At 27.3% G+C, this 25,993-nt stretch overlaps 1 protein-coding gene across 2 annotated transcripts in view; it reads left to right on the plus strand.

The window, feature by feature from the left end:
• LOC141898670 (uncharacterized) overlaps positions 1–25,394 on the plus strand; it is a 166,742-nt gene extending 141,348 nt beyond the window's left edge. Inside the window, exons 5-6 of one of the 2 annotated variants that reach the window (XR_012618586.1) lie at positions 4,368–4,472; positions 25,228–25,318. Coding sequence is in view for 1 of the 2 variants with exons in the window: in XM_074784705.1 (XP_074640806.1) it covers positions 25,228–25,265 (38 nt within the window). In the remaining variant the exon portion in view is untranslated. Of the gene's footprint in view, positions 1–4,367; positions 4,473–25,227 lie in introns of both variants that reach the window. The other variant, XM_074784705.1, reaches the window with a different exon arrangement.
• The last annotated feature ends 599 nt before the right edge of the window (positions 25,395–25,993 follow it).

The raw sequence follows: 25,993 nt of genomic DNA on the forward strand, positions 1-25,993 counted from the left end.
GTCTAAAAATAAGAATTGTTACATTTTTCTAACAGATGCTATGTCATTTCTTTAAAAAACCTGATGATTTTCTCACCACAGCAAATAAATTATTCGCAATTGTTAAATCCATTCCATACGCACAATGAATTAAAAAGAAATTAAGTAAAATCCCTTTTATCCAAAAGCCGCATCATCATTATAACTAGCTATCTAATTTTAACTTACCTCAAGTCTCCAACAGAGAATACCATAGTCATGCGTGACGTGTTGACAAAAGAAAAGTGGTTCTCATAATCATATTCTATATACATTGAAATGTTCAAATAAGATTTTTTCGTCTTGTAGAAGTAAACCACATTCTTGGAATATTCAGCATAGTGTTTAAAGTTGGCTTGTGCGGTTGTGATAGGGTTTTGATACTCCATACATACTGTTTATCCATGTCTCTATAACCAAAAATTAGGTAGAGACTAAAGCAAAGGTTCAGGACTCGGCAGCGGCCCCGGCCCGGAAAAAAATTGAAAACGTGTATTGTCGGTTCCTAGGACGATTTCAGCGTTTTTCGTGAATTCCCTGAAATTTCAGCGTTTTTCGGAAATTCCCTGAAATTTCAGCGTTTCAGCTTTTTCAGCGAAGTTCAGGAACCGGATATTCAGGTTTAATTCTTTTTTGATAATTTGATAATTCTTCATGTGTTAAGTTTTATTTTCTGGACGGTATGCTAGATTTCTAGATTTAAATTTAATATGTTCAGGATATTCTAAATCTACAACAAAAAAGTATCCTGTATCTGAATCATCTGCAATATCTAGAATTCTTTTCTTCCAATCAAATTTATCAAAATTTTCGTGCTGTAAAACCTCAGTTATTTGAAATACTCCATAAGGCTGAGGTTCCATCATTGCCCAACCATATATATATTATTTGCATCTATATTTAATTACTTATATCCAGGATTATCATTTACATTGAAATATCTATCACCTAATACACCTGAATCACCTCCTCTTATAGATTTTTCAAATAATAATAACTGGTCTATATTCGTTAATAAATCTACTAATTGTCCATGATTTTTTATTTTGAAATGATTCCAAATATTCAATGTTCCATTATTAACTTCATCTTTAACATATTTGGATCTTAATACATCATAAAATTGTTCTTTTAATAATTCAGTTATATTTAAATCATTGTGCGATTTATAAAATGAATATGGAATCGAGCCTTTATATCTCATTAATTGAAAATCATTATTATTTGGATAATGTTGTTTTTAATATTTTTAATTCATCATCGATTAAACTTTTTGATAAATTGTCTAATGAACTACTTAAAAATCTATATGACTCTATAAATATTAGACATCCAAATTGGAAAGATATATAATTTTCAGATGTTTTAGCTAACATTTTAAATTTATAAGTTGGTATTTTAGCAACATCTTTTGATCTATTTGAATTTAATCTTTCTATTTCATTATTGATTTCTTCTATTTTATGACATAGCTGTTTTATCAATAAATGAGCATCATACCCTGATTAATTATGAAATATAACTGGAACAAAATTGATTTACATAGTTTGTAAGTTACTATTCTCATGTGCTGCGCCTCTAAACTTTCCATTCAAATGATCATGAGCTCTTCCTTTTTTATCAGATGAATAGAATACTTGATTACAATAATAACATTTATCTGCAAAATCAAAATCTTCTTTATCTTGTTCTGTCATTATAATTTCTATATTTGTATCTAATAGTTTACTAAACTTAATTTCATATTCAATTAATAAGTCACAAGATTGTTAACATTTTCATTTCTATAATCATAATATTCACTTTTAATAAGTTCGGGATAGTCTGATTTTACATATAATCCAAAAGCTGCAGCTGGTTGATAAATCTTTTTAATAGTATTTTCTATTGGTGGTTCTTCTGAAAAATCATTTTCATTAGAATTTAATTTCTTTCTTTTATAATATATTTCTTTTCTATCTTGATCAGTTAATTCTTTATTTGATTCAAAATCTCCATATATTACAAATGGTACTTTATTCTTGTAATAATATTTTTTGAATTCTAATATTTTATCTTTTTCATTTGGTAAAATTAATTTACAATAATCATGATTATCACATAATTGTTTATGAATTAATAATGCACTTTCATTACTGAATCTATGTAAAGATTTTCTACAAAGATATATTTTATTATTTTCTGTTCTAAAAAATAAATCGATTTGTTTTATACACATATAATTATTCTCATAATATAGTATATCTATAATACCATTTGAATCATAATCTTTTGATAAATATAAAGGTTCTAATATTAAATGTTTAATATAGTTACCTGTTGTATTTGGTAATTTAATTGAAATCGAATACATTTATTTTTATATCATTATCTCTTTCTATTTTTGAAATATTTTCAATTCTAACAGGATAACTGTCTATCTTATAATTATTTTCAAATTGTTTATAATTTGTTAATCTAAAACTATGTGTAATATCTTCTGTTAGATGTAAGCAACTAATTATTGACCATAAAAACATTTATTATCTTCATTTTGTACATTTATAACAGCATTAGTTTTAAATGGTAGTTTAATATAACTTGATGCATTTATATTATCATCTTTATAATATGATAAATTATTTTCATCAATTGGTTTCCATTAAGTTAATTTATTATATCTTGTATTGTACACATGTAACGTCATTAATATTATTTCATCTAATATTAAACCAGATCCTTCAAAATATTTCTCTTCTATTTTTCTTTTTATTTCATTATTACATTTATTTAATCTATCATCTATAAGTTGTTTTGAAATAAAATGATGTGAATGGGAATTTACATTATATATTGGTTTATCTTCAGATTTTATAAATTTAACTTTAGCCGATATACTTATTTTAGGATATTCTACGTCCGTAATTATTTTTCATATTTTCTAAATGTTTTTTATTTTCTCCTAATGTTTTACCTTTATGAAATTTAAATTCAATAGCAGCTGGTCCAATATCACTTTTAAATGCTTCAGTAATTTCAATATCTTTTTTATCATCTAATGAATTAATATAATTTCTAACATCTTCCATGTACGGTCTTTTATTTCTTAATTTATTTTTTATTCTTTTAATTATGCTTTGTTTATGATCTTTGTCAAAATAATCTTCACCTAAACTATCATTATTAATATTTCTAATATTACTTTTAGATTTTAAATGTTGTTCATAATATCTTTTGTCACTGAATGATTGATTACATATATCACATCTATATATTTCTTTTTCATTCTTTAATTCATCTAGTTTAGTTTCTAATACATCATCTTTATATTCTAATTTCAATCTATTCTCTAAGTAAGATTAAGTACTATTATGTCTTGCTTTTTGAGATTTATCTATATTGATTTTACATATTGGACAGTAGTACTTATTTGCTTCCATTTTGATATCAAATTTTTTTAATAAAAGTGATTTTATATTTTTCGAAATCTATATCATGACATCCTTTTTCATTCTTACCCTTATATATGAAATAGAAATCACCTGAACATAATTCTTCTATAACGTCCCTAGATAATCTATGAAATCTATGTGGTAAATATGTTCTGAGTTTATATTTATTTCCTTTTAATCCTTTATATTCTAAGTGAATAACTAATTTATTACCATATCTATTAGTAATTGTTTCAATATTTGTAATTAAATATTTCTTATGTAATGTTAATTCTGTTAACTTTTTGAATTTATAATCTACTGATTTGACATTTGTTGTATCTTTAATTCTATTTAAGAATTCACTGTGTATTTGTTTACTCTCCATTTATTATACATATTGTTTATTAAAATTGATTTTCATATATATAATATTCATATAAATGATTTTCATTTATACGTTATTCATCTATATGTTATTCATATATATGGAATTATTAGAGTAATTGTATAAATAGGCTTTCATACAAGAGGTTGAGGGGGTGACTGAATAAAAAATAGTAAATAAATTCGAGCGTGCGAGAATTTATTTTTTATTTTTTATGAGCTCGACCTCTGGTATGAAAGCCTATTTATACAATTACTCCGCAAGTAAGGTGGAGACTAATGTAATATGTCACAATGTATGTATACAGTTGTTTCCACCTAGAACAGTAGCTCTGGGCCAGCAAAAGTTTAGACAAATTGTGGTAGAGACTTTCGGTTTTTACATATCGACAAACAGTATGCACATGAATTGAAAAACTTATTATTCTACGCTTATACGGGTTACCGAACATACCGTACCGCTATGGGTGTAGTCCACTGTTGGCCTACACTTACACATACGAAGAGGATCAGCATGCGTTTAGTAAGCAGCTAATGTAATTACATTTACAGGAATCTTGTTATGAATGCGTTGGCAATTTGACCGAATGTGGATTGGCGCGTACCATCAACGATACTGTAGAAAAATGCAACAGATCAACCGGAAAGCATTGCTGGGTATGTAAAACAATGATGATTGACTTTTCTTGCATAGATATACCGTTGGAGGATATGATACTGGTTCAAATTCAGTATAATCTGGAAAAGTGCCCCTTTTAAAGTTACATCATAAAATAGGAGTAATTCAGCTTCGCACATCGAGTATTCCCACTGACATGCTGACAAACCGATAATCCCTCGATGCATCCACGGATAATTCACGAGTAATAGGGAATAAGTTGTTTCAAGCCAAAGGTCGAAAAATAAATTCTCGCACACTCGAATTTATTTTCCAACCTTTCAACCTTTGACTTTAAACAACTAATTCCCTATTACTCTTATAATATTAATCTAATAACTTCTAAAATAAATGTTAATAAAAAATATGTTATTAAAATGGAGAGTAAACAAGTACACAGTAAATTCTTAGATAGAATAAAAGATACTACAAATGTAAAATCTGTAGATTATAAATTCAAAAAGTTAACAGAATTAACAATTCATAAAAAATATCTAATTACAAATATTGATACAGTTACTAACAAATATGGTAGTAAATTAGTTATCCACTTAGAATATGAAGGAATGAAAGGAAATACATATAAATTCAGAATATATTTACCACATAGATTTCATAGATTATCAAGTGAAAATTTGGAAGAATTATGTTCTGGAGATTTCTATTTCATATACAAAGGTAAGAATGAAAAAGGGCACCATGAAATAGATTTCGAATAAGAAAATATGTAAAATCATATTACTTTTTAAAAAAATTTATATTGAAACCTCAGTAATAATAAATTACCTTTATTAATTTCAAACTTATTCATATATTAGTTGAAAAAAATAAAAATAAATTGGTTGAAAATTGTATAAATAATATTGTTAAGGTATCTAATACGTATTTAATACAAAAATACTTAAAATACCTTATTTTATAAATTTATATTCATAGGGAAATTGTAGTCTCAGTAATAATTTTGAACCTTTACTATTCTTTAATTTATTCATATATTCATCATGTAATTCAATAGGTATAATTTGATTGATTTTCTTCTAATGATTGTTGCATAGATTTTCTATCTTTATTGAAGAATAAAACTAAAAATCTTTTATTCTCCCTAAAGTCATTAACAATTGAATTATATTTTTGATTTAAAACCCATGTTTTTATCCCAAAATGTCTCCCAGAGAAAGCTAGATAACATAACTCACTTTCTCTAACTTTTGAATCATGTTAATTTGCGCAATCATCTATAATGAATAATGTATTTGATCCTTTATAAATATCAATTGCTATTTTTATACAATTATCTAAATTTTCTTTTACTGTTTTAGGATCTAATATAATAAACTTTTTTCATCTTAACTATATCCCTATTATATTTTTATTCATTTCATAAGTAGGACAAAATAATATTATATTATCAAAATGATTCTTATAAATAGTTTCTAACAAGTCTAATATGAAATTCGTTTTACCACAGTTGGTTACCCCAGTTACTAACATATAATGCGGTTCAAATATAAATAAATCTTCATTCATTTATTCTTTTAATTTTACTAGATAAAATCCATTCATTAAATACCCTTCATACCCTTTATATTTCACCAAAGAATACTTTTTTCCTTTAAGAGTTTTTGTTTTCAATACTTTTTCTATTTTGTATTCTATTTCATCTGGATTTGGTACAAGTGATAATTCTTGTTCATAAAAATAACCTAATATTTCTTCATCTTTTAAATCTTCTAATTTATAAACAAAAGGTTTAGTTAATATTATTTTTTTAATCTTGAATATTTCTTCAGTAAAATTTGGAGTATAACCTTTATAAAATGTTTTTCGATATTTAGATATTCTAACGTGTTGTCCAATTTTAAATTTAGGTTCTCCAAAATCATGTGTAACAAACGCTCCATATAAATTATTCCAAACTATTTCTGAATTATCTTCTTTTCTAGCTTGTATAGGTTTCATATTTATAGAACTATGTTTAGAATTATTATAACCTTTCACTAAATCTTCTAACACATCGATATATTTATATGTTTCATTAGCAGTAAAATATTTCCACATTCTAGTTTTCAATGTTTTATTAAATCTTTCTATAATAGATGCTTTTTTATCTGAGTGTGTTGCAAAATATTCTACATCGTTATCAGATTATCAGAGTTTTTTAAAATGTTTGTTATAAAATTCCTTACCTTCATCAAATTGTATCTTACCTGGAATAGCTTCTTTAAATATATTCTTAAAAGCATTTGTAACTTCTATACCAGTTTTATTTTTGATTGGAATTGACCATGCGTATCTACTGAATATATCTATAACATTTAATATCCAGAAATATCCTCTGTTGTGTGCTTCTAAGTTCTTCATGTTAATTAAATCTGCTTGCCATTGTTGATCAATATATGAAACCATAACTTTTCTTGTTCAATAAGTTTTATCCATTATCTTGTGGATTTGATATGTTGGTTGATTTTGAAACCATAATTTTAATTCACTATATTTTATATTTTCATTATCAGATTTAATTTTATCCCATAATTCTGAAACGCTAGAATATGATACTTTACTCTCTGGGTTATTATATAAATCTCTTAAATATTGTTCTTTTTCATCTTATTTTAATCCATTAATAGTGATTTAGATTTAGTTTCAATGATTTTATCATTTGACTTATTTTCTGGTATAATAGGTTTATCATCAGAATCATTATTATTAGATTTGAATTTATTACACCGGAGAATATAATAATTGTGATTAACCCAATTGAAATATATAAGTAATTATTTCTTCCACTATTAGAAGAATCAGATGGATTGTTATTTGAATTAATATCAGGTGATTCATTTATATCAGTTAATTTCTTTTTCTTAGCTTTTTTTAATTCTGCAGATCTTTTACCTAATTCCCTAGCCCATTAAATTTGTTTCTCAGATCTAGTCTTTTTCTTAACACCATCACTCATTTATTTTAGTTAATTTTTGTTCTGATTCAATATCACAGTGTGGGTGCCGTATGGCACCATCTTCTGATTTACTTTTATCTTTACATACTATAGGTTTAATGTTAGAAAATGTTATAACTCCAGTAGAAATCAATGTCATTTTTCCTCCTAATTGGAATGAAGCATATCCAACCCATTTTTGTAATTCAGTCATAACTAAGTAGTCATTTTTTAAATCAACATATAATTTATTTTCATCATCACTTGGTATAATCCGTTTACATAATTTTGAATAACATTTTATAATGCCATCACTTATAGAGTCATTTATTCTAGTTAATCTTGCTTCTTCATAAATCTTAAAATATTTTATTTCTTTATCTGGTTTCATAGAGTCTAATTCTTGAAAAGTTATTATTTTCCCCAAGAAATCCTTAGATTTCCCGCCGGCAATTAGTAATTCAAGATAGTGCTTACAATATAAGTAGTATTCATAATCAATATTACAATCAATATTATTTTCCATTTTGGTTGGAATATCCTTATTATCACTAATGCCCAAATCATCTAATGTTTTTTCAATATCGGTATTATTCTTACTCGATTTCTTTGACATTTATATTAGAGAAAAAAGCAAGAAAAAAAAAATATTATAAGTATTATAAAATGATACTAGTATCTCTTTAGGTTAATACTAAATTGACTAGGTTAGTTAAAGTCAAAGAATTTCTATTCAAATCTATTCAAAATATAAAGTATTCTCTTTTCGAAAAGAAATATTAGATTTTTGAAAAAATATAATAGAATTAACTAGCTAGTTGAAGTTATTGTTTTTTAAATTCTTTTTATTTAAATTAGGATTTAATATCTCACTAATATTGTTTATCTATTAGGAGCAGTAATTATAACTGTCCAGATAAGTCATTTCGGATTCTTGATAATAAATCTTCAAACTTAAAATCACTTCAAAGAAACGACTGGTGGAATTACTATTTCATAAACACATATATTTTATTCTACAGTCAGTATCGATTTCCACATTCCAAGCCGCTCGGGAGCCGAGCTGTAAGGTATGCGTGGAATGCAGGAACCAATAAAGTATACTACAACATCTGTCACTGCGACATTAACAACAGCTGAATGACGCAATTGAAATTTCGGCAAACGTAATGCATTGAAAGCCTATACAGTATGGCTAAACTGCTACAGTCTCATGAGTTGACAAATGCATAATTTCTGATTCCACATCCTCCTATCTTCACTTTCTTGGTTCAAATAGCAATGGTCTTCTTGTTACGCGTAGCATTTTGTTATCTAAAAGATAAATATCTAGCGTGGGATAAAACTAACTTGAAGTTGTAGTTTTCAAATATCAATTACAGCACTTAAACATGTTTCCCGACGCCTTAATAACAACAAAAACAGTACTTACATTTATAACTGTAAACTCCTACTTGTGTTTCTAGAGAAAAATCTTATACGTTCTATATATTCCGTCTGTTCAGTTCGGCTGTTGTAATGCGACTGCGCTCAATATACCCAGGCACTGTCTGTCTAAGCAACAGATGTTCCTTTGTGATGTAATTGATTAATCCTTTTCAACTGGAATAGCACATTCGATCAATATTCAAATGAGGTACACCCCATTCAACCGAATATAAAATGTGGCACAGATGTTAGTATAATTGCATATAGGTAGTTATAATGGATAACTATATACACACATACACAAGCGAGTTCTTATTATAAACGCTTAAGATTCAACATGTTTTTCATTCTGCGTTGAATTCCATAATTCAACAAATTTCTTTGCTTTATCCAGTTGATCTAAATATAATCTCATATCAAGTGTGTTCCCTTTCCTTATATTTTCCTTCTTTTCGAGAGTTCTTAAATTTCTCCAATTCCAAATTAGTTTTTTATTATAATCATCACTCATGTCAAATTTAGAAATCGGCAACACGTGATCAATATGAAACTATTCACCATAATTATCTATATTCATTTTATCATCGAATTGATATATTATCCATGATTCGAGTAATTCATCTGTACAACCCAACAAATTAGATAGTTTTTCTGAATGCGTTTCTTTGTTGAATAATTGTGTTAATCTAGACCTTAAACATTGTTTCATTTTAAAATTAAGATCTGTTTTATATCTTCCTCTCATATATTCTGTCATATAATCATTTTAATGTTCTCTATTATCTGCTCGATATTGTTTAGTATATAGTTTAATACAAGTTTTTGCAGCAATATTGAAAACCATCTTTGCTAATCTTACGCTTACTAAATTCTGTTAGAGCTAATTTATCTAATTCACATTTAGAACATTTCTTGTAGTATATATTTATAACACCAGTGTTATTTGTAATATTGATAGTTTGTGATTGTTCTGGCTCCATTTATTATACATATTTTTACTAAATTATATACTCATATTTTTACTAAAATTTGATTAACACGCTAAAATCCTTTTTAAAATCTCTTTTGTTTCTTCTCTTTTCAATTTTAAATATTCATCTAAATTGCAACCATACGCGACTGTATGAATTCCGTCATCTAAAATATATCTTTTATCATCAAATGGGTTCAAACTAACCTTTTCTATCTCTTCAATAAACATTTCATGATCTTCAGGTCTTAAACATCTCATCTTATGTTTTCTAACTTCTTCATTGAATATACAATTGATGTAATCTTTGAAATGAATATTTTTTTCTACTACGCTTTTGGTAATTCCTTTCAATTTCTTTGATTCATGAGTTTTAGTGAGATTCATGAGTTATACACTTTAGATCTAATTCCTATGAACTCTATCATTTCTTTACCACCTAATTCATCCTTAAACTTCCCGGAAACTTTTTTATTATCATTGTTAAACAATTCGTGAGTTTTAGGATAATTACCGAAATCAAAATGATGTTTTAATGTTTTTAAATCATCAGTTATGTTATTAGTTTTTATCTTTAATATGTAACTGTCAGTATCAAAATAAAAGATTTCTACATGCTTTTCTCCAAAATGTGGTTGTAATATGTTATAATAGAATTCATACATTAATAACTTTGATATTTCAAAAACTGTAGCTCCAACATAAATTGGTTTATTAAATTTCATAGATGTTCTCCTCATTTTAACTGCAGCTAAATTTTCATCAAATATTCTGTTACCAATAAATTTAGGATATGTTTGTAAATGTCTAATTATTTTACCATTACTAACTAACACAATATCATTTCTATTTCTAATATTTTCACATGTCTTACCATAGAATGCATTATTCATTAGTTTGAAGAAATCCTTCTCAAAATCAGTTTTAGCTTTAGTCCTCTGTTTGGTATTAAAATCTTTATATTTTTCTAACCATTTAGATTGAAATTTAGACTAAAATATATCTATGTACTTTTTTTAGAATCATTCCTTGATTCAAATAGAATTTTAACATTCTATAATGTACTACATAATTATATTTGTCTTCCTGAGTTACCATTAACTTTTCTGTATGAATATAATTTTCAGGTTTAATTCTTTTTTGATAATTTGATAATTCTTTATGCGTTACAGTTTTATGTTCTGGACAGTATGCTAGATTTCTAGATTTAAATTTTTTATCTTCAGGATTTTCCAAGTCTACAACAAAGAAGTAACCAGTAACTGAAACATCTGCAATATCTAGAATTCTTTTCTTCCAATCAAATTTATCATTATTTTCATGTTGTAAAATTTCACTTATTTCAAATACTCCATAAGGTTGTGGTTCCATCATTGCCCATCCATAAAGATTATTTGCATCTATATATAATAACTTATATCCAGGGTTATCATTTACATTGAAATATCTATCGCTTATACACCTGAAACTCCTCCTCTTATAGATTTTTCAAATAATAATAATTGATTTATATTTGTTAACAAATCCATTTTTATATCTGTAAATTTTAAACCACAATCCCAAGTTAAACCCGGGCTAGAATAACAACGGCAAGGATCAATATTAAAATATTTTACATCTCTAGACCTTTCGAATATATCAGTTAATAATAATACATCAGATTTTAAATATAAATCTACTTATTGTCCATGATTTGTTATTCTTAAATGATTCCAAATATTCAATGTTCTATTATATACTTCGTCTTTAACATATTCATTTTTTAATTCATCATAGAATTGTTCTTTTAATAATTCAGTTATATTGAAATCATTATGTCATTTATAAAAACTATATGGTATTGCGCCTTTATATCTCATTAATTGAAAATCATCATTATTTGGATAGTGTTGCTTTAATATTTTTAATTCATCATCAACTAATGATTTTGATAAATTATCTAATGAACTACCTAAAAATCTATATGAATCTATAAATCTTAGACACCCAAATTGGAAAGATATATAATTCTCAGATGTTTTAGCTAACATTTTATATTTATAAGTTGGTATTTTATCTTTTGATCTATATGAATTTAATCTTTCTATTTGATTATTGATTTCTCCTATTTTATGACATAGCTGTTTGATGAATAAATGAGCATCATACCCTGATAAATTATGAAATATTACTGGAACAAAATTGATTTACTTTGCTTGTAAGTTACAATTCTCATGTGCCGCACCTCTAAACTTTTCATTCAAATGATCATGGTCTCTTACTTTTTTATCTTTATAATTAAATAGTTTTTCACAATAATAACATTTATCATCAAACTCAAATTCTTCTTTATCTTCTTCTGTCATTATAATTTCTTTATTTGTATCTAATACTTTACTAAATTTGATTTCATACTCGATTAATAAGTCACAAAAATGATTGATAACATTTTCATTTCTGTAATGATAATATTCACTTTCAATTAGTTCTGGATAATCAGATTTTATATATAACCCGAAAGCTGCAGCTGATTGATGAATCTTTTCAATAGTATTTGTTATTAGAGGATCTGAATAATCAATTATATCAGAATTTAATTTCTTTCTTCTATAATATATTTCTTTTCTATCTTGATCAGTTAATTCTTTATTTAATGATTCAAAATCTCCATATATAACAAATGGTACTTTATTCATGTAATCATATTTTTTAATTCTAATACTTTATCCTTTTCATTTGGTAAAACTATTTTACAATAATCATGATTTTCACATAATTGTTTATGATTTAATAATGCACTTTCAGTTCTGAATTTAGTTATACATTTTCTACATAGATATATTTTATTATCAAAATCATTTTCTGATTTGAAAAATAAATCAATACGTTTAATCCACATATAATGATTCTCATAATATAGTATATCTATAACATCATTTGAATCATAATCTTTTGATAAGTATAGAGGTTCTAATGTATAATGTTTAATATTATTACCTTTCGTTTTTGGTAATTTGATTAAATCGAATACATTTATTTTTAGATTATTATCTCTTTCTATTTTTGGAATATTTTTAATTCTAACTGGATAATTATCTATCTTATAATTATTTTCAAATTATTTATAATTTGTTAATCTAAAACTATGTTGTTTATAATCTTCAACTGGGTGTAAGCAACTAATAATTGACCATAGAAAACATTTATCATCAGAATTTTGTACATTTATAACAGCATTAGTTTTAAATGGTAATTTGATATAACTTGATCCATTAATATTATCATCTTTATAATATGATAAATTATTTTCATCAATTGGTTTTGATTTAGTTAACTAATTATATTTTGTGTTATAAACATGTAAAATCATAAATATTATTTCATCAAAAATTAAACCAGACCCTTCAAAATATTTCTCTTCTATTTTACTTTTTATTTCATTATAACATTTATCGAATTTATCATCTATATGTTGTTTTGAAATAATATGTTGTGAATGAGAATTTATATTATATATTGTTTTATGTTCAGATTTTATAAACTTTACTTTAGAAGATATACTAATTTTAGGGTATTCAACATCTGTAATTATCTTTATAATATTTTTCATATTTTCTAAATGTTTTTTATTTTCTTCTAATGTTTTTCCTTTATGAAATTTAAACTCAATAGCAGCTGGACCAATATCACTTTTAAATGCTTCAGTTATCTCAACTTCTTTTTTATTATCTAATGAATTAATATAATTTCTAACATCTTCCATGTATGGCCTTTTATTGTTTAATTTATCTTTTATTCTTTTAATTGTCTTCGGTTTCTTATCATTATCTTTTTCAAAATAATCCTCACCTAAAATATCATTATTCATATTTCTAATATGACTTTTAGATTTTAAATGTTCTTTATAATATCTTTTATCACTGAATGATTGATTACATGTATCACATTTGTATGTTTCTTTTTCATTCTTTAATTCTGTATGTTTCTTTTTCATTCTTTAATTCATCTAATTTAGTTTCTAATATATCATCTTTATATTCTAACTTTAATTTATTTTCTAAATGCGTTTTAGTTTTATTGTGCTTTGCTTTTTGGGATTTATCTATATTGATTTTACATGCCGGACAGTAGTACTTCTTATTTGCTTCCATTTTAATACTAAATTTTTTTATTAAAATTGATTTTCAAATAATACATATTAGATACCTTAATACTTAAAAACCCCTTTTTCTAAAATATATATAACTTATTTTAATTTTTCAACTAAGTTTGAAATAATAAAGGTTATTGTAGATTAATACATATTAAATACATAAATAATTACATATGTATTAGATACGTATTAGATATGTATTAGATACGTATTAGATACATAAATACTTAAAACCTCGTTTTTTAAAATAAATATTATTTATTCAATTTTCAACCAATTTATTTTTGTTTTTTCAACTAAGTTTGAAAATAATAAAGGTTAATTATTATTACTGAGGTTTCAATATAAATTTAAAAAATTATAATTTAAGGTATTTTCAAATAATATAGTATTAGATACATAAATACTTAAAAATCCTTTTTTATTAACTATTATTTTATACAATTTTCAACCAATATATTATGTGAGATAATTAACATCATTTTCATCATCATTCTCCAATTCATCATCAGACTCTAACAATTTATTCAACCTCTCTACAGAATCATCATTAAATTCTTCATTATAATCCTTTTTCATCCTATCTTTCATCCTATCTACCGCATCATTAATTTGTTTTACTACTTTACGTTTCGTCCAATCTATATAATCTTCATTATCAATATGCTTTCCAGTAACTATATTTTCATTGTCATCTTTCTTAGTGTTTGACTCCAACATTTCATTTACAATGTTTGATCCTAATATTTTTTTAGCAGCAGATAAATCTAATTTATCATTACTAGGTTCCTTAGATAAAAATTCACCTAATAAATCTTTATATAAATCTTTACCATTTACTTTTTTATTTGAAACAATATTTAATTGCGCGTCAGATATAATATAAATGTGTATTTTAAAATTTTTGATTCCTTTTTTCTATCATTCTCATTCCTTGACAAAATATTTTATTTGCTATTCCTTCGATAGTTATTTCTACTTTTGTTATTTCAGGATTATAATAATTATCGACCTGTATTGCGCCATTAGAATATGTTGCAATGGTAAAAAATATTAATATACCTTTAATAGATCTTCTTTGGAAGTTAATATTCTCATTAATAATTTCATCACTTGCATTAATAGTTACAGTTTTTTAAATTTATCAATATAATCATATAATAATGAAAATCCTTGATTGTATTGAGTTTGAATTATACTTGAAATATTTTCATCAGTTACTGTGTCATATTCTAAACATATATTCGATAATTTATAACCCATATCTTTAACAACGCTAGATAATACAATTTCATTAACAGGAGCAAATGTTATTTCAAATATAACATCTTCTTGAATTGCGTATTTATATAAAGGTGCATTATTATTTATCAATTCAAAATCTAATGGAATTTTATGTTTGCTTCCATAAATCATTTTGATCAAATTATCTGCGGTACGAGTTACTATTGCGTCATTCGCTCCTGATCTTAATTTATTTTGGTTTTCTGATTGGATGCCTTGAAATATCATATTATTTCTATTTTCTTTTGTTAACCATAAATCTTTGTAATGCATAAATAAATTATAATCATCTAATGAGAAAACTGTTTCTGGCCCAATCTTTATAGTTAATTTTTTAATCAAATATCTTCCAACATTATCAACAACATAATTATTATTATTACCCGTTACATTTATACCAGCTGATGAATAAATACTATTTGGAACATAAAAAGTATTTTGTGTTAATCTAGGGATTCTAACATATAAAGTTTCATCAGGATTAATATAAGAAGGGTTATGAGTAATTATATGATGAGATCTTTCTGCTTTAATAGCATTAGATATTCTATGATTCTTAGATGGATTTATATAACTCCCACTCATTAATTCAACAAAAAAATTAATTATATATTTTTTATCATATTCACTAACCCAAAAATAATAGCACTTACAACTGTAATTAAAAATAAAATAATATGTTCAGCAGCAAAGTTAAGAATATTCCCTGCAGATTTCAATGTAAAACCAACAATTGATGCAATAGCTCCGGGTAAAGCTGCAGCAGATTTTTTAGATAGTTCCCATAAACATTTTGCTAATTTTTTTAAACCATCCTTAACTTTATCTTCTATAGAATTATTATCATTTGGGGGTTTATCCGGTTTATTAGGATTTGGTGTAGATTTCAATGAATTTGATATAGCTAAACCAATTGTTGTGAATACCATAGTTACAGCTGTTAGAATTGAAAGAATTGTTATACCTTCAAACATAAATAATAATTTTATTCTGTCTTTCAATGATATTTCAGAATTTGGTTTTATTATTAACTTTTTAACAACAACTTTTAATCTATTAATACAATAATCATATGATTTTAATAATAATTTCATTTTTCTCTCTGAAATTCTATGTTATATTCTAAATCATCAATTTCTTTTTCTAAATATGCATTTCTTTTTTTAAATTCAATTTCTTCAATAACTTTAAATTATCTATCTAATTTTAATTGTTCTAATTCTTTTCTGGTGTCAAATAATTTATTTTCTACAGGTTTTATTTTATTATATCTAATATTTTTTTCGCGCGCAATTTTATCGGCTTCATTTCGTATACTTATTATTTCTTTCAGAAAACATACTTAAAGCTTCTATTTCTTGATCTGTTGCATCAATTAATCCATTCGGTAAAAGTTTTTCAGTTTGAACTTCGTTTGATTTAAGTTTACTAGTTATGGAAATTATATTCTGTTCAGAAGTTGTTTCTGTTTGTTGTTTCTTTTAATTCTAGATGGTTCTAAATTACTCAAAGTTGATTCTGCTAATATTTAGGGTTTTCTGTTTCTTCACAGAAAACCCTATTGAAATTCGCGTGATTATTATTTTTTTTTCCCTTTTCCACACAGTTTTTGTTAAAAGTGTAAAGGCTTCCTTACCTTACCGCTGTCGCCGATACAATCCGTATGATATCCTTCAGCTCACTTCAATCTCCAGATAGTGCATGGGGATTTTGATAAATCCACGTTATAAAGGCACTGTCGAGCCGTAAACATCGGAAATTTGGCTCCGTTCAATTAGTAGCCATGTTGTGTTTTCTTTCCGAAATTTCTCTCTTCTTTTCGAGGAAGAGCTATCGAATAATTCCCTCTCTTCTCCACAATCAATTTCAAAGTCAATTTTATGAATTTATTGCTCAGCGGGTCCGAGTCCAAGAGTTTACGAGTCCGGCGTTCGCGTGTCTGACAGGTTTACGGGCATTTGTTTGTTACCTTTTTAATATTTTTGATTTCTTGTTATTCCGGTTATTTTATTTAAGTATATTGCTGATCAGTTCATGTAACCAAAAGCGTCAATAAACAGATTTTGAATTGATCAAGTTTGAATGAAGGTCGTTGAGTCGCGGAGGGCTACTAGAATTACGTTCGTCTCAGAGAGAAAACAAACGACAGAAAAGTACCAGGTGATTATCGATAGCCTACTACGGTACACACAGTTGACAAACAGTGTTAGGCCTGTGCCGGTTGGTGCGTCCTGGGAATAAATATACTGGTTGGTCAGTTGGTTCGGTTGTGAAGTGTGGAAGCTAAGAAAGCCTACCGGTATTTATTTGTTATAGGCCTTTTGTATAGTACCCAATACAATTTAAAGTACGTAGTACGAAGTTGTTACCCGTACGTGACTGTACGGTGATATCCATAGGTTAACCGTACGTGAGTTCCCTAAAAATGCCGTACGTGAGTTCCTATAATCTGCAAACACGCGTGCGTAAAAGAATAGAGTTTGGATTAGGTGAGGCTAGGCTATTTGTAAATCAAATTTCATCTAACCTGCAGTTACGTTCTGTGGCACAGTGGGTTAATCACTGGACTACTACTGGATTTTTTTTTCGTTTGGTTTCGAATCCCAATATTGCATGTATGAGCGTCAACGTACTCACATATGGCTAACCTGTAGTAATCGCCGTACAGTCACGTACAGGTAACAACAGCGTTTTAAGTATTGAGTGCGACAAGCCTACCATGCCTATGTGCTACAAACACAACTTTTTCCCCTCTTCTCGGCCCTACAGTGATGTTACTAATAACTGGTGCCATAATAACATGGATAGGATTTGGTCAGGACTAGCCTAAAGTCTAATTCAGTCTATGTACTAATTCACTCGATAGGCCTATTTTTAGCCCACTTGGGCGATTGCGTTCACTTTTCGTCCATCGTCCGTCAGTCCGTCGGTAGACGGAATCCAGTTATTTTGGGAAGACGCTTCAATGTAATGTCTTGATATTTGTGTTACACGTGTATCTACCCTAGACACATCTTCAGCCCAAAAACTGGCCCTGTCAGAATCAAGATGGCCGACTGGCAGCCATTGTTGTTCACCAAAATCAACACTTTTTACACATTTTTGAACTTTTTGAGGGCAATTTTGAAGACGCTTCGATCAATTACCTTGATCTTTTGGATGTATGTGAATCCCCCAGGGCCCATCAGCATAACAAAAGTTGGGTCGATCGGACTCAAGATGACTGTCCTATGACCTTTTTAGTGCCCAAAAATGTCAATTTTGGCCAGAATTCTGAGTGCTGTAGCTCCCTACTGGTTTGCCATTTCTCATTGCAATTTGTGATGGGTATTCTATGGGTATTTTATACCTGAGACAGGTATTTTGATCAGCCAATTATGACGCAATTGGCGGCCATCTTGGTGTCATAAGCACTCATTCGTAGGCGGGAAAAAGTTTTTCCACGTTATATTGTTGATATTTAAGCATATTTTCTTACCACAATCAATTGGAAAGTTGTAGCTCATGACATGGTCTATGATTGTGGTGAGTTTGAAGGTCATTGTTTTTGTATATGGCCACCAGGGGGCGTTGAATAATACAATATCTTAGTATTTCTATATTATATTCGTATCAATGCATATTTTGTAACCACAATCAACTGCAAAGTTGTAGCTCATGACATCTATGATTGTGTCAAGTTTTAAGGCCAATAGTTATTCTATATGGTCACCACGGGGTGTTGAATAGAAGAATAACTTAGTATTTCCTTATTATATTGGTACCTAGGCATATTTTGTTACCATGATCTATTACAAAGTTATAGTTCGTGACATGTTCTATAATTGTGGTGAGTTTCAAGGTCAGTGGGTTTTGAATATGGTCACCAGGGGGCGTTGAATATTGAAATTGTTAGATTGTTGAGCATTCGGAACCACTTCCCAAGTGGGCATGGTGTCCCTGGACCCCTAGTTAAAACAATACAGTGAAGTATTCACACGCAGAAAGGCCAATTGATTTGAGCCATGTGATTAAATTTGGCCAGGCTTTCTCTGACCTGCTGACATTAATAGTCAAACCTAGATCCAAAACGTTCATATGGTCACGGCTTGTATACCAGAAATCATTGTAGGCCTGTACATTTTGCTGTTCGTAGGTTTGGTATACCGATTTCTCCATTCTTGACTGATAAATGTACGGTACAGCTGTACGCATTAGGCCTATACAATTGTTCCAATGGGATTAGGGCCTATTGATTGGGCTTATTATTTCCTGCTTTAGAATACCGAAATAAGCCTAACGTTCATTTAAATATCCAACATCGGTGAAATTTTGATTACTGTATACATGTACTGTAGGTTTTTCATGTTATATGAATATTTTGCAGTTCAAATGGGTATGATGCTGATTCCAATGTCAAACGCATGAAGTAAGATGGACAGTCAACACCAAGATATCTCTCTTCGACCGATGTTGCACCATAGATCTGATTCTTTCAACTCAAGCAAAGTGATTCAACACGATCGACATAACACTGGAATAGGTTTGCAGTAACAAAACGGTTCATTTCATTTAGTCCTATGTACTTTTTTTTTAGCCAATTTGAATTTGATTGTAATTGAAACTCTGGAACAAAAGACAAGTTCAAAAACACAAGTTATGCCTGATTCTCATGTTCAAATTTAATTCAAATTTATTTTATTACATCATATTTACAAAACATATCATTGGTTCATACAGTAATAAAAATAAGGACAGAACAAATATTATTACATAATTTTCAAAAAGGCAATGAATTTCTATAACTAAATGAACATTATTTTTCTAATAACTCAGATCAAGAGTGACTCTCCCGTTTATTAGGAAACACACGCAACTAGTGGAATAGGTTTGATTTACACACATGTTGCAGGTATCAATTGTTTATCCCTATAGAATTTGTAATCCATAAAAGCCAAAATCAACATCAGCCGGAAACCCAGACCAAATCAATTCATAATCTATTGATTGAATCTACACTACAGTATGTGTATTTATTCAAATATTTCATTAAAACATTAACTTCTTCTATCTATTCTAAATCAATCGTAATACGTTCTTATCTGTTAGTTCACTCAATCTATCGACTCAGCAGGTGCTTAAGATGAGTTCTCAATAGGAAAGATCCATTTTTAAGCATGGTGATAATACGGTATCATGATGTTTGAATGCCAAAATAAATGCCTGGTCAAATAAATTAATACTTGTTGATTGTACGTCCGCGTATGTTCGGTTTCAAAGCTGAATCATATTTGACGTTAACACAGTGTTTGCATATTAGGTTCGAATCTGTCAATGCATTTTATTTTATGTATCGGTATTTCAATTTACTACAATTCCCATCATTCTGAATGGCTTTGCAGAAAACCCGTCATCGCTGCTTGGCAGCTATATTTTGTTTTGATTTTTTATAAGTGATATTAATATAATAATCATCTTTCAAATGATAATAATATTCACCATCTAAAGATTTTAATTCTGTTACTAAAAGTCTGGCCCCTCTATCATTTATATTATACCCAGATCTTTCAATTATAGGTTTGAATTTATAAATATATTCCTTATATTCTAAATTTTGTTTTACTAAATCTGGATTTTCATTTTCAGGATTTATTCTCGATTTAGTTCTTCTATCAAATTCATCTGTTGATGGGCCTTTAGAACCACCTTTATTATTATTTCCCATGTTGTCCATTTCATATTTTTCTCCACCTTCTGCCATTTACATAATAGAAAAATTAAAATTTAAAATATAATATTCCTCCGATTACAATTCCTATACAAGTTATAGCGAATTTAGCATTTTCATGGGATTTATTATCATTATCAGTTTTAATTATGTCATGTTGAATATTATCAGTTTTTATATCACCGTGTGGGTGCCGTGCGGCACCATTCTCTGTAGTATTGTAATCTTTTATTTTAGAATCATTATTTAATTTAATATTCTTAGTTTTAGTTTCTGTTGATTGAATATGTTTTTTATTTTTTTCACCTTCCATTAATTTTGGAGCAGTAATAATCTTTTTATTTATATCATTTAATCCAAATAAATTATTTATTGTTGCAGTTTTAATTAGATCATTATAACCAATTATATTTCCCATTTTTAATATTAAATCATCAGAAATAATTAATAAATTAGGGCCTAGACAATAATTTAATCTAATATGTGATTTATCTAGATAATTTTGATATCTTACAATGTTTTCTGGAATCGATCTATTTTTATCATTATGAATGGAATCTTCAAATAAAACTTTAAATTGTTTCTGTGTATTAAATTAAGTGTTATCATTTCCAACTATTGGTGATCTTGTTTCAACTTGCGCACCTAGAATACATATCAAATAAGTTCTAATAGATTGATTTATTCTTTGTATACCTGATTTTGTAAAAAAAATTTAATTGATTCTGCCAATATTTCATATTAGATTTTACTTTATATATATATATGATATTCATCTCGAGTAAAAGTAACTTCATATGTATTAAATATATTTTCCATTTTAGAAATAAAAAACTGTGTTTCAGTAACATAAATTTCTAAATTAGTTAATGAATTTAAAACTAAATTTTTATATGTAATATTTTTGTTAAAATCTATTGCAGGTATATTATATTTAATTGATTTATTATATTGGAAAGCTTTTGGAAACCCCATTTATATAATTAAAACATTAATAATTTATTAATTCTTTTAATAATTTATCTTGTTCTTCAACTGTAATATTACCATTTAAACTTATTATATAATCGAGTGTATTTTTTAATTTATCAATTTCTTTTATATTAGTTTTAACTTTTTTCTTTATTACTTTTTATATTTAATTTTGAACTTATACCAGTTAAAACACTTGAACTTAAACCTTACACACCAATTGATATAGCGAAAGGTGTTAAAGGACTGAATATTGCTGGAAATGTTATTACAGAACTAATTGTAACTGAACCACTGATAATAAAATAATAGATAATTTTACTTTTTAAATATTTTTTCTTTTTTATCTTTAAGTCACTTTCAAATTCTAATATTTGTTTTTCTAAATATGTTTTTAATTTAGTTTTATTTATATCATGAGGAATAATGTCAATATTATCAACTTTATCATCCATTTATTTAGAAAAGAAATTACTAATTAGTAAATTTATATGCTACAAATATAACAATAACAGTTCCACCTAAAATCCAAATTATTTCATATTTCTGTTGTTCTTTACTTGGGGTATAATAATCTGATAATTTAGGTTTGTATAGATGTAATTTTTCTTTATTGGTTACCGCGTTATATAAACTCATTGCATCATCAACTGATTGAAAATCTCTATGTGAAATCTTCTGATCATATAATTCTTTGTTAACCATGTAATTTTGTCTCTTTTCTCTATATTCTTCTGCTGATTTATTATATTTTTCTAATGCTAAGTCTTTTTTGTTCTGATAATGACCCATTTTTATCAATATGCTTAAATAAATAACCACCACCAGTAAATGCTAAAGCGTTAACAATTGCCGATCCTATTATAGTTATAATTACAGATGCCATTTATTTAACAAAAAATTACGCATTTATATAGGAGGAATATATTTTTGTTTTTCCAAATAATCAATAGTTAAATTAGATAGAGTAACTGCTAACGTTAATTTTAAAATATCATTTATATCAAATCTATCAACATTAACACTTCCCATTTTAAATAATTTTTTTAATACCAACCAACAGTTCCAACTGATAGTAAGGCTCCATTATATAATCCAGTTATTATCCACTTATTATCACTCACTTATTTATAAAAAAATTACTATCTTCAAAATATTTATTTATCTTAGTTATAATTATTTCAACATTTATAGTATTATTAGTTTCATTTTCATATATTTAAGTTATTATTCGTTTAATATCATCAATAATAAAATGATAAAATCTTCATCTAATTCATAAAATCTTAAAGATTCTCTAATTAAATTAGTAATCTTTTCTACATTTAAAGTTTCTTTATCTATTGTTTTTTCATACTCAAATGTTGTTTCATTAGAAAATGCAATATTTTTAATATGCGTAATTACATCAGTACTGTTAAATTCATTTCTTTCTCATGTTTAAAATCGAATCCAAAACATACACTCGGTCCAACAGTTATATTCATTTATATAGTGAAAAAAATTACTCTCTACATCTTATAATTAATTCATAAATTATAGGAAAGTTATTCAAATCAATTAAATATCCATTATGATTTCTTACTTCTAATCTAAAATTATCAAATTGAGGAATACAAGGTTTAAAATCACATTCTGTTAAATCATAATTTATTTGAGATCCAAATTGTTTAACATTTTTAAGCGGTAAAATATTTAGTACACTAGAACTATAAATTGTTTCTTTAGTTGCTTCGAAAGTTTTTGTAGGATCGATTAAATTGCAATAAATATAAAAGTGTGTAAAAGGTATTATATTTGAGATGCCTTCTGCGTTTCCAGTAACTGTAAGCGGTTTAATTCCTAACATTTTAGCCATTGGTTTGTTTACCGTAAATTTATGTTGTTCATTAGATATCTTTATTCTTATTTTATTAGTACTATCAATTTTATTAAATTAAATTTAAAATACAGAAGTGCCCCCGATTTTCAACCGAGCTGTTCTATTAATTTCCTGCGCTTATGATTCTAAATTATATAATCCTGGTTTTAAAAATAGATGAAACCATTTATCTTTATTTCTCATATAAATCATAAACCCTCTATTTTCAAAAGTTTTATCCGATATATTATAAAAAGAATTACATAAACTTACATTTACTAATCTTAAATCAACACAATTCTTAAATTCTCTATCTAATTGTACTAGTAAATTATGTGATTTATAATTTGTAAGTCTTCTTGAATCAACAAATATTCTGTATTCTTTTAATTCTACCATTTATTTTACATATTTTATTCGAAATCTATTTCATGGTGCCCTTTTTCATTCTTACCTTTGTATATGAAATAGAAATCTCCAGAACATAATTCTTCTGAATCTTCACTTGATACTCTTTGAAATCTATCTGGTAAATATGTTCTGAATTTATATGTATTTCCTTTTAATCCTTCATATTCTAAGTGGATAACTAATTTACTACCATATTTGTTAGTAACTGTATCAATATTTGTAATTAGATATTTCTTATGAATTGTTAATTCTGTTAACTTTTTGAATTTATAATCTACAGATTTTACATTTGTAGTATCTTTTATTCTATCTAAGAATTCACTGTTTACTTGTTTACTCTCCATTTTAATAACATATTTTTTATTAACATTTATTTTAGAAGTTTTTAGATTAATATCTTAAGAGTAATAGGGGTTTAGTTGTTCTAGATTAAAGGTTGAAAGGTTGAGTGAGTAAAAAATGAAAAATAAATTCGAGTGTGCGAGAATTTATTTTTCATTTTTTATGACCTCGACCTTTCGACCTTTGATCTAGAACAACTAAACCCCTATTACTTCTGTCACACCTGCTCTCCGTGCGACGTTTTGGTCCGCAATTTCGTTAATAATCGGTTTACCTACCTTTATTGCGCATCAATTTGTTCAGTGAGGAATCTGCATTCAGGAATAAACAACAATTTTTACTCAAGTTGTTTTTGTTTTCATTTATGAGCGATAGTTTACTCAGCATCAGACTGGGTGATTGTGAGGATAACCCGTATATAAATTTTATACGGGTTATCCTCACAATCACCCAGTCCCTCGATTCCAGCCACTCAATATAAGGGTAATCCACGCGAACACCCGTACTCCGGGAATTCGTGTGATAACGACCAATCGATGCTCAGACGGCCTCGGATTGGAAAATCTTAAGGTCCCGTGAGGCAGTCGGAGCCTACCATAACAATACGTGTACCTTGTTTACATCAATTTGTTCAATTAATCTATATCAAACATCAAAACTAGTTGTAAGCGAATCGACGCATGGACCCTACATGTTCATTTATTTTTTCCAGGTCTTTTACAATCAGAACGGAACCGATTACGAGTTTGAACGTGGTTGTAGACGGGATTTATGTCGGGTGTATAGAAACGAGATCTGCCACACAGTTGGTCATCTAAAACAATGCAAGAAATGTTGCCGCTCGACCAACTGCAACTCTTATCCACTTTTCCTTGCAAAAAGTGGCAGCTCTGTGGTAACAGGTTGTACGATTATTCTAATCGCATTTGTACATGTAACATTCTCAATGATTCTCTTGTTGTGAGTTGCTCGATTGACATCTTACAAAACCGTTGTACAATAAATGATTTTCTGCATTAGAAGAAAAATGTATCATTATGACGTTTGTTTCATGGTAAACAGTCCATTGTAAACATTTAAAACGCGTAACAGGGTTGATGCAGTAGCTACAGTTAAAAGTGACCTCACGTAAGCGCCGGTTGTTCCGTAGGTTAAATGAAATGCTTTGAGCCCACGTGGGACTTAAGTCCCAGCGGGCTATTGCGTTCAAATTTCGTCCGACCGTTCGTCCGTCCACCCGTAGACGGAATCCAGTTATTTTGGGAAGTTTTAAAGACGCTTCTGCTGTCTTGATATTTGGGTTACGCGTGTATCTTCCCAAAAAAACATCTTCAGCCCAAAAACTGGCCCTTTCAGAATCACGATGGCTGATTGGCAGCCATTGTTGTTCGCAAAAATTCGCACTTTTTACATATTTTCTAAGTTTTTGAGGGAAATTTTGAAGACTTATCTAAAACCTTAATCGTTCAGATATATTT

Source organism: Tubulanus polymorphus, chromosome 2, assembly GCF_964204645.1.
Source record: "Tubulanus polymorphus chromosome 2, tnTubPoly1.2, whole genome shotgun sequence".
In the NCBI taxonomy this organism is placed as follows: domain Eukaryota; kingdom Metazoa; phylum Nemertea; class Palaeonemertea; order Tubulaniformes; family Tubulanidae; genus Tubulanus; species Tubulanus polymorphus.